Source organism: Cebus imitator, unplaced genomic scaffold (assembly GCF_001604975.1).
Source record: "Cebus imitator isolate Cc_AM_T3 unplaced genomic scaffold, Cebus_imitator-1.0 Scaffold306, whole genome shotgun sequence".
NCBI lineage: Eukaryota > Metazoa > Chordata > Mammalia > Primates > Cebidae > Cebus > Cebus imitator.
In genome coordinates this window covers 701,589-710,962 of record NW_016107621.1, presented here as the reverse complement: position 1 = coordinate 710,962, position 9,374 = coordinate 701,589, and the positions used below count along the sequence as shown (strand labels likewise).

Below are 9,374 nucleotides of genomic sequence, written 5' to 3'. Positions count from 1 at the left end.
ACTCTGTCACCCAGGCTAGAATGCAGTGGTGCAGTCTTGAGTCACTGTAATCTCTGCCTCCTGGGTTCAAGTGATTCTCCTGCCTCAGGCTCCTGAGTAGCTGGGACTACAGGCGCGCATCACCACACCCGGTAATTTTTATTTTTAGTAGAGACGGGGTTTCACCATGTTGGCCAGGCCAGTCTTGAACTCCTGATCTCAAGTGATCTGCGCACCTCGGCCTCCCAAAGTGCTGGGATTACAGGTGTGAGTCACTGCACCTGGCCTAGCCCTGGGCATTTTGAGGTTTTTCCTCACACAGCTCCCTCACCTTATCATCTTGTGGGCAGCCAGTTGGAGATAGCTGTGGTCCCCTGGGCTGCTTCGTGTTGGCCTCTCTCAGAATTTTGCTATCTATAAGGGCTGTGGAGAGTGGATATAGATGTGTTAAAACTGTTTAAAGTGGAGAAAGAAGACTGGGCCTGGTGGCTCATGACTAGTCCAAACCCTTTGGGAGGCTGAGGCAGGAGGATGGCTTGAGCCAGGGAGGTCGAGGCTGCAGTGACTGTACCACTGCACTCCAGCCTGGGTGACAGGGTGAGGCCCTGTCTTAAAAAAGAAAAAAAAGGCCAGGCGTAGTGGCTCACGCCTATAATCCCAACACTTTGGGAGGCCAAGGCGGGCAGATCACTTGAGATCAGGAGTTCAAGACCAGCCTGGCCAACATGGCGAAACCATCTCTACTAAAAATACAAAAATTAGTTGGGCATAGTGGTGCACAGCTGTAATCCCAGCTACTCGGGAAGCTGAGGCAGAAGAATCACTTGAACTTAGGAGGCAGAGGTTGCAATGAGCCAAGATCATAACACTGCACTCCGGCCTAGGCGGAAAAAAAAGAAAATTAGCCAGACATGGTGGTGTGTACCTGTAATCCCAGCTACTCTAGAGGCTGATGCAGGAGAATTGCTTGAACCCATGAGGAGGCTGCAGTGAGCCGAGATCACGCCACTGCCTGTACTCCAGCCTGGGTGACAGCAAGACTCCATCTCAAAAACAAAGGAGAAAAAGTTCCACTCCCATTGGAGTGAGCTCACTTCCCAGATGAGAGCCTCCAGGAACCAGGACAAGTTGGAGCCTCCACTGTCACCCAGCACAGGGCTGGCACTCAGGAGATGCTTAACGAATGATGGAGTGAGCCCACTTATCTACCTGTTCTTTAGCAAGCCCTCAGTATACACTGGGCACCGTCTGGGACACGAATCAACCTACAGCTCCCACCCCCAACACACACAGAGCCTCAAGCTGCTCACAGTCTTTCTCGGCAGTGGAGTGTGGTGGAGACAGGTTGCCTGGATTCGAATCCTGACTTTGCCACTTACTAGCTGTGTGACTTTGGGGGTTTGTTGTTGGTTGTTTGTTTTTGAGACAGAGTCTCACTCTGTTGCTCAGGCTCTAGTGTAGTGGCGCAATCTTGACTCACTGCAGCCTCTACCTCCTGGGTTCAAGCAGTTCTTCCCGTTCAAGCAGTTCAGCCTCCCAAGTAGCTAGGATTACAGATGCCCGCTATCATGCCCGGCTTTTTTTTTTTTTTTTTTGTAGCTTTAATAGAGCAGGATTTCTCCATGTTGGCCAGGCTGGTCACGAACTCCTGACCTCATGTGATCTGCCCGCCTTGTCCTCCCAAAGTGCCAGGATTACAGGTGTGAGCCACCACACTCAGCCTAGCTGTGTGATTTTGAATAAGCTTCTTGAGCTCCATTTTCTCATCTGTAAAATGAGGATAATGATGGTCTCTATGATTGATTAAGTTAATGCATGAAGAGAGTTTAGAGCAGCATCTGGTATACACAGACCCCTCAGTAGAGACAGTATCAGTACTAGTAGCAGTTGTCATTATTGCCAGGAGGTGACAATGATGAAGAACTAGAAAGGACCATAGCACAGGACCAAAAATTATAAAATGCCCATGGTGGCCCCAAGGAGCCTCCAAGGGAACCCAGGGCCTGGTGGTACGGGTGAAGGTCAGGGAGTGCTTCCCAGTGGAGGTGGCAGTTGAGTCCCACACCCATGGGGTAGCCAGGATGCTGGGAAGGCACTTTTCAAAGGGAGACTGTGGTTTGAGGCGGGGTTGGAGAGCGTAGAGTCATGCTGTGCGTCTCCCCCAGCTCTGCTGTCTGCATGCCGACATGCTGGGCTCACTGGGCCCCAAGGAGGCCAAGAAGGCCTTCCTGGACTTCTACCACAGCTTCCTGGAGAAGACAGCGGTGAGAGACCTTCCAGCAGCCCCAACCCCGAAATCCCTGTTTAGGCCTGCAGTCACCATGTGGGCCCCCAACCTCTGCCCTGAGGGCAGCTGCTGACCCCAGCCTTCCCCAGCACCCTGCCTCAGACCGGGGTTCCTGGCAGTCCTCCTGGGCTGCCTCTCAGCACACCAAGTCCTCCTCTTAACTCCAGTCTCTCTCTGGAGCAGGTTCTGCGGGTGCCAGTCCCTCCCAACGTCGCCTTTGAACTTGGTAAGGAGAAGGATGGGATGAGGGAGAGGTGTCCAGCAGGGACCACACCTCCCAGGAGGCCAAGGGGAGAGAGGCCACACTCCCATGCTTTGCTTGGACAGCCGAGATTCGTTCATTCCTTCTTGGCAGCAGTCTCAGGAAGCATGGCTGTGGGAGTACAAAGGTGGGTGGGGACCGTGGTCCAAGCCAACAGGGAGCTGGACCGTCGCCCCCCTGTGCGTCCCTGCAGACCGCACTCGGCCCGACCTCATCTCTGAGGATGTCCAGCGGCGGTTTGTGCAGGAGGTGGTACAAAGCCAGCAGGCAGCTGTGAGCCGGCAGCTGGAGGACTTCCGCTCTAAGCGGCTCATGGGCATGACGCCCTGGGAGCAAGAGCTGACCCAGCTGGAGGCCTGGGTTGGGCGGGACCGAGCCAGCTATGAGGCCCGTGAGCGGCATGTGGCGGAGCGGCTGCTCATGCACCTGGAGGAGATGCAGTGAGTGGCCAGCCCTGGTGGGAGCGTCGCCCCTCCCCAGCTCCAGGGCACCCTGCTGCCTGGCACGTTCCATCCCATTTCAGGGTTCCCTCTTCTGCTTCAGGGTTCATTTCTTGGCATTGGGGCTCTTCCTCTGCTCTGTCATTTTAACTCATCTTGGATCCAAGTCTTCTTCCCTTTCCAGCTTTGCGGTTCCCTTGCCTTTTCTGGGTCTTGTCCATGATCTGGCACTTGGATCCCGTCCTCCTGGATGAGAGACCTTCTTTCCTCTTGTGACAGTTCTTCCTGATCCCTTCTGCCGTGTCCCCTGTCTGTCTCTCCTCTGCCTGCCTATCCCAGGACAGCAACCCTGAGATGTGTCCTGGGTGGATGGGGACCCCAGGCCTAGCAAATGTGTCACAAACATCTCTTTTCCTCCTGCAGATCTACCATCTCTACCGATGAAGAAAAGAGGTGAGGGAGGCAGAGAGGGTGGCAGGGAGAGGCATGCAGCCTCCTGGATTTGAGGGAGGAGGGGGCTGGTGGCCTGGACTCCTGGGTCTGAGGGAGGAGGGGCTGGGGCCCGGACTCCTGGGTCTGAGGGAGGAGGGGGCTGGGGGCCCGGACGCCTGGGTCTGAGGGAGGAGGGGTTGGGGGCCTGGACGCCTGGGTCCTGGGCATTGGGTAACAGCCCTGGCCCCTGTCCTTTTGAACCCGCTCGTCTCTCCTCAGAGTCTCACAGGAAGTAGTTGTGAGGTCAGGATGGGAAGGGCGGGCCTCTGCCTCTAGGGGCCTTGGGGTGTGTGGGGGTGGGGGTGTGTGTGTGTGTGTTGAGCCCTCCCTGTCTCCTCTTACAGTGCTGCCGTGGTCAATGCCATTGGCCTGTACATGCGTCACCTTGGGGTGCGGACCAAGAGTGGGGACAAGAAGTCAGGGAGAAACTTCTTCCGGAAAAAGGTGCTTCCCTCAGTGTCCTGTCCTGACCTTTGCACTCCAGAGAGGCCCTGGGAGCCTCATGACTCTGGACACCTTGAGTCAAATCCTGCTTAACTGTCGTCTCAGAGATGCTCAGCCTTCCTCCCTGTCCTCTCAGGTGATGGGGAACCGGCGGTCGGACGAGCCTGCCAAGACCAAGAAGGGGCTGAGCAGCATCCTGGATGCCGCCCGATGGAACCGGGGAGAGCCCCAGGGTAAGGCAGCCCGGGCCTCTGCCCTCCCCGGCTTCCCCAGCTGCTCTCACTCACTGTCTCACTGTCTCTCATTTCAGTTCCAGATTTTCGACACCTTAAAGTGGAAGTTGATGGTAATGGACCTGTAGCCAGAGCATCCATCCTGGGGGCCTGCGGGGGAGGGGCTGGGGACCTGGACTCCTGGGCCTGAGGGAGAAAAGGCTGGGCCTGGACCCCTGGGTCTGAGGGAGGAGGGGTGGGGGGGCTCAGACTCCTGGGTCTGAGGGAGGAAAGGCTGGGCCTGGACCCCTGGGTCTGAGGGAGGAGGGGTGGGGGGACTCAGACTCCTGGGTCTGAGGGAGGAAAGGCTGGGCCTGGACTCCTGGGTCTGAGGGAGGAGGGGCTGGGCAGACCCCTGGGTCTGAGGGAGGAAGGGCTGGGCCTGGACCCCTGGGTCTGAGGGAGGAGGTCTGGGGGAGTTCCTGGGTCTGAGGGAAGAGGGTCAGGAGGCTCGGACTCTAGGGTCTGAGGGAGGAAGGTCTGGGCCTGGACCCCTGGGTCTGAGGGAGGAGGGGTGGGGGGGCTCAGACTCCTGGGTCTGAGGGAGGAAAGCCTGGGCCTGGATCCCTGGGTCTGAGGGAGGAGGGACTGGGCAGACCCCTGGGTCTGAGGGAGGAAGGCCTGGGACCTGGACCCCTGGGTCTGAGGGAGGAGAGGCTGGGGGCCTGGATTCCTAGGTGCCTTCTGGGTCCAAAGGAGGAGGGGTTGGGGGCCTCCTGGGTCCGAAGAAGGAGGGGATGGGGGCTCCTAGTCAAGGGTGGAAGGGCGGGAGCACAGCCTCTTGCATCCCCGGTGGGTGGATTTGAGTTGTTCTCTCATCTCCCTTTCTCCTTCACTGTCTCCCCAGCCGAGAAGCCAGGTGCTACAGACCGGAAGGGAGGCCTGGGGGTGTCCTCTCGAGACCGGAATGTTGGGGCTCCTGGGCAGGACACCCCTGGAGTCTCTCTGCACCCTCCGTCCCTGGACAGCCCAGACCGGGAACCAGGTGAGAGTTTCCTGGGCCGGAGCTCCGTGAGGCCCGGGGATCCTGGTGGGAGTGCTCCCGCCCCCTTGGCACCCCCAGATAGAAGCCATTCCCCAGCGACACCTCCCCGTTGCTCAGCGTCTGCCCCTCCCTGCTCCTGGTTACCACTGGCATTCATAACCTTCTCTTCCCTCAGTTTGCCCTTTCTACAGCTTTCCTCCCAGGCTCTGCCCGCTCCTGGTGCTGTGTCTCCCACCCCCGCTTCGACTACGTTTTCCATCAGCCCTTCATTTTCCAGAACCTTCCCTGAGTACATGAGCAGTCCACCCTTGGAGCTGCATTTCTGGCCCCCTAGGTGGGGAGCCCGGCAACCCCATTAACTTCCTCCCTCACTGTCCTTAGACCTCTGTGGCCTTAGACCTTAGACCTTAGGGTCTCTGCGTGGCCAGGCCCAGGCTCACACCCCGGCTCTACTGTTTCCTTGTATTTATTTATGTCTGGGAAATGACTCCCATTTCTTAGTCTCCACTTGCTGGTCTCTAAAGGGGTATGAGAGGGTGGGGAGGATGAATGGACGTGGAGGCAGCACGGAATCCAGTGCCCTCCCGACCTCAGGGGGCTGCAGTCTGGTTGGGTGGGAGTGCACAGGCGCACCCACCTCTATGGCATCCTCACACCCTGCCCCCCGTGGCCCACGGCTGTGTTCTCAGAGGTCTTAATGTCTGTCTGTTCCATGCTGAAGTACAGAGCAGCCACTTGGTGTCTGCCTGGCACTGGGTAGCTTAACCCCCGCGTTTCTAGGCCGCAGAGTGTGGGTCTTGTGGTCTCCAAGGCCTTGGAGCAAGCCCTGCTCCCTCTACCCCACAGGTGCTGAGGCTCCCCTGGAGCTGGGGGACTCGTCCCCGCAGGGCCCAATGAGTCTGGAGCCCCCGGCGCCCCTGGAGAGTACTGATGAGGGGGCTGAAACAGAGAGGTGCCCAGGCTGGGATGCAGGGGTGGCGGGAGGGGGTTACTGAGCGCTGGGGGGTGGGTGTGGGTCGCCGCTGCCATCTGCGCCTGCTGTGCCAGCCTCTTGCTCTCCCTGCTCCTCCCCTGCTCTCTGGCTCTTGCCATTCCTCTCCCTTCTTTCCTTTCCTCATCTCCCTCCTGCTTCCTTATTGCCCCCTTTCCTTCTTCCTTCCTTTTTCCCCTCCTGCTTCCTTTCCTTTCTTTTTTCACTAATCTTTCTCCTCCTCCCTTCCTCTCCTCCTCTCCTTCCGTCACCTTTATTCCCCCCTCCTCTCTCACCTGGGTTTTCTTTTCCCACTTTCCATCCCCCTCCAGTCTCTCTGCCACTTTTCATTTTTTTAGCCCTTCTTCCCCTTTTCTTTCTTTTATTTATTTATTTATTTTGAGACGGAGTCTTGCTCTGTTGCCCAGGCTGGAGTGCAATGGGGCAATCTTGGCTCACTGCAACCTCTGCTTCCCAGGTTCAAGCAATTCTCTTGTCCCAGCCTCCCAAGTAGCTGGGATTACAGGCATGTGCCACCATGCCTGGCTAATTTTTTTATTTTTAGTAGAGGTGGGGTTTCACCATGTTGGCTAGGCTGGTCTTGAGCTTCTGACCTCAGATGAACCACCCACCTCAGCCTCCCAAAGTGCTGGGATTACAGGCAGAGCCACTGGGCCCGGCCGTTCCCTTCTCTTTCAAGCCCCCACCCTGCCCGCCTTGCTCCAGCCTCCTGGTGCCCGTCCCTCAACCCCCCTACCCCTCTGTGCTCTGTGCCCTGGGGGCCCTGTCCCCCTTACAGCTGGGGGGCAGGCTCTGCCCCCTGCCCGTCCTTGTGCCGCTGCTTTGGGGACCCTGTGGTAGGTGTGGGGAGGTGGGTCGGGTTCCATCTGGGTCCATCTCTGACCCTATGCCCCTCTCTCCCCAGAAGGTGGAAGAGGTGGGTGCCTGGGCCCTGGGTGGGGGAAGGGCTAGCCCCTCCCCCATTTCTCCCAGCCCCTCCCTTCTCCCCATGGCCAATCCTTCCCCTTCACCCCCTGTGAGGGGCGGGTGGGGACATCACCCTCCCAGTTGAAGAGTTAAGTATGGAAATCCTCCCCACCCCATAAACACCCCTCTTTCCATCCCCCTGTCTCAGGGAAGGGAGGGGTCAGTCCTAACCCTACCCTGGGTTCCCCATCCTTCCCCATCAAATTTCAATATCCCTCCCCCAGCCACCCCCCACCACCCCAGCGCCCCTAAAATCCCACCACTCCTCTGATTCTCTTTCCTTTCTCTTCTGTTGCATGTTTGATCCCTGTCCTGGTCTTCCCTGTCCCGGTCCTGGTCTCTCCCCATCCCTGTCCCTGTCTCTCCTGTCTCTGCCCCTGTCCTGGTCTCTCCTGTCTCCCTGTCCTGCTCTCTCCCGTCTCTGTCCCTGTCCCTGTCCCGGTCTCTCCTCGTCTCTGTCCCTGTCTCTCCCGTCTCTGTCCCTGTCTCTCCCGTCTCTGCCCCTGTCCTGGTCTCTCCTGTCTCTGTCCCTGTCCTGGTCTCTCCCCGTCTCTGTCCCTGTACTGGTTCCGCCTCGTCTCTGTCCTTGTCTTGGTCTCTCCTTGTCTCTACCCCCCTGGTCTCTGCCTGACTCTATCTTTGGCCTCGGGGTCCAGGCTATCAGGGCGTCTGGGGCGCTCAGAGAGCCTGCGGGTGAGTGACCGCCGCCGGCCTTCCCGGGGCAGCCTCGGGGCTAAGGGCCGGGGTGGGGGCCGCTCCCGGAGCGACGTGGACATGGACCCCAGTTCCGCAACGGCAGTGCTTGGCCCTGCCCAACGAGCCACGTATGTCAACCCTCTCCCTTCCCCTATCCACTAAGGCAGCCTGGAGAATCAGGGAGGGACTGTTGTCCGAGTCACAGAGGAATGGGCGTTGGAGGCCGAGGTCATTGAGGCCAACTATGGTCACAGACCTTGGAGGAGGAGGGGGTAGAATGTTTCTAGAGATCTGGGGACTCTAGTCTGGTCAGATCTAGAGATCTGGTATGTCACACGGGCTACCCTGGGGGCATCAAATGCCAAGGCCACTGACCGGGGTTGAATGTTCTTAAGAAGTTGAAGGCTGCTTCCTGGGATGGCCCAAGCTGGGGCCCTAGCAAGACCTCTGTCCACAGCCCTGAGCCTGGAGATGACGGGGAGCCGGGACGGTCAGGACTAGAGCTTGAACCAGAAGAGCCTCCCGGCTGGCGGGAACTCATCCCCCCAGACACCCTGCACAGGCTACCCAAGAGCCAGGTGAAGCGGCAGGAGGTCATCAGCGGTGAGTGCTGTCCCATCCGCCTCACTGTGGCCAAGGACATAGTCCAGCTCTGGCAAAGGCAGAGACAGGCGCAGAGAGAATTGCATCTTGGTGTTGTTTAATATAGGGAGAGCTTGAAGACAGCTTCAGATTCCCTCTTGTTCCAAGTTCAGATTGTTCCAGCAGAGAGCATTTCAGTGAAATGTGAGTGCCGCTGTGGAATGGACATTTCCAAAGAATTTCTAGTAGTGCAAGACGGTGCTGATGTTAAGAATGTTGCATTGCTGGGCACGGTGGCTCACGCCTGTAATCCCAGCACTTTGGGAGCCCGAGGCCAGTGGATCATGAGATCGAGACCATCCTGGTCAACATGGTGAAACTTCTGGTGCAAGCCTTTGTTTCTTTACTTGTGAAATGTGGGCACTAATAGTTCCTACCTGAAATATTGTCATGAAGATGCGATGATCTGTGTGACGTGTTTAGCACAGTGTTGGGCCCAGAGGAGGAGCATTTTATTTTATTTATATTTTTATTCAAAGTAGGGTCTCAGTCTGTCTCCCAAGCTGGAGTGCAGTGGCGTACTCATGGCTCGCTGTAGCCTTACCCTCCCAGGCTCAAGTGATCCCCCCACCTCAGCCTCCCGAGTAGCTGAGAACACAGGCAGGCACCACCATGCCCGGCTAATTTTTGTATTCTTTGCAGAGATGAGGTTTCACCATGTTGGCCAGGCTGATCTCAAACTCTTGGGCTCAAGTGAATCTCCTACCTCAGCCTCCCAAAGTCCTGGGATTACAGGTGTGAGCTACCAGGCCCAGTCAAAGAAGAGCATTTTAATGAGATTGTTGTTACTAGTGTGATCTTAATGGCTTAGGGAAGAAAAGATCCCCATAGGGGAAAGTTTGGGGAAATGATCAGTGTATTAGCAGTGCTTGCTTCTGGGTGGAGAGATGAGTGTATCATTTTTGTCTTTGTTTTTTT

General features: G+C 57.4%; 1 protein-coding gene across 10 annotated transcripts in view; it reads left to right on the top strand.

The window, feature by feature from the left end:
- ARHGEF1 (Rho guanine nucleotide exchange factor 1) overlaps positions 1-9,374 on the top strand; it is a 45,043-nt gene that overhangs the window by 7,157 nt on the left and 28,512 nt on the right. For 5 of the 10 annotated variants that reach the window (XR_005196102.1, XM_037729408.1, XM_037729407.1 and 2 more), the window contains 12 exons: positions 2,145-2,243; positions 2,450-2,492; positions 2,722-2,968; positions 3,392-3,421; positions 3,805-3,904; positions 4,041-4,137; positions 4,215-4,250; positions 5,024-5,161; positions 6,008-6,113; positions 7,057-7,068; positions 7,775-7,942; positions 8,272-8,417. Coding sequence is in view for 9 of the 10 variants with exons in the window: in XM_037729408.1 (XP_037585336.1) it covers positions 2,145-2,243; positions 2,450-2,492; positions 2,722-2,968; positions 3,392-3,421; positions 3,805-3,904; positions 4,041-4,137; positions 4,215-4,250; positions 5,024-5,161; positions 6,008-6,113; positions 7,057-7,068; positions 7,775-7,942; positions 8,272-8,417 (1,222 nt within the window). In the remaining variant the exon portion in view is untranslated. The remainder of the gene's footprint in view (positions 1-2,144; positions 2,244-2,449; positions 2,493-2,721; positions 2,969-3,391; positions 3,422-3,804; positions 3,905-4,040; positions 4,138-4,214; positions 4,251-5,023; positions 5,162-6,007; positions 6,114-7,056; positions 7,069-7,774; positions 7,943-8,271; positions 8,418-9,374) is intronic. The other 5 variants (XM_017503085.2, XM_037729412.1, XM_017503088.2 and 2 more) reach the window with 2 other exon arrangements.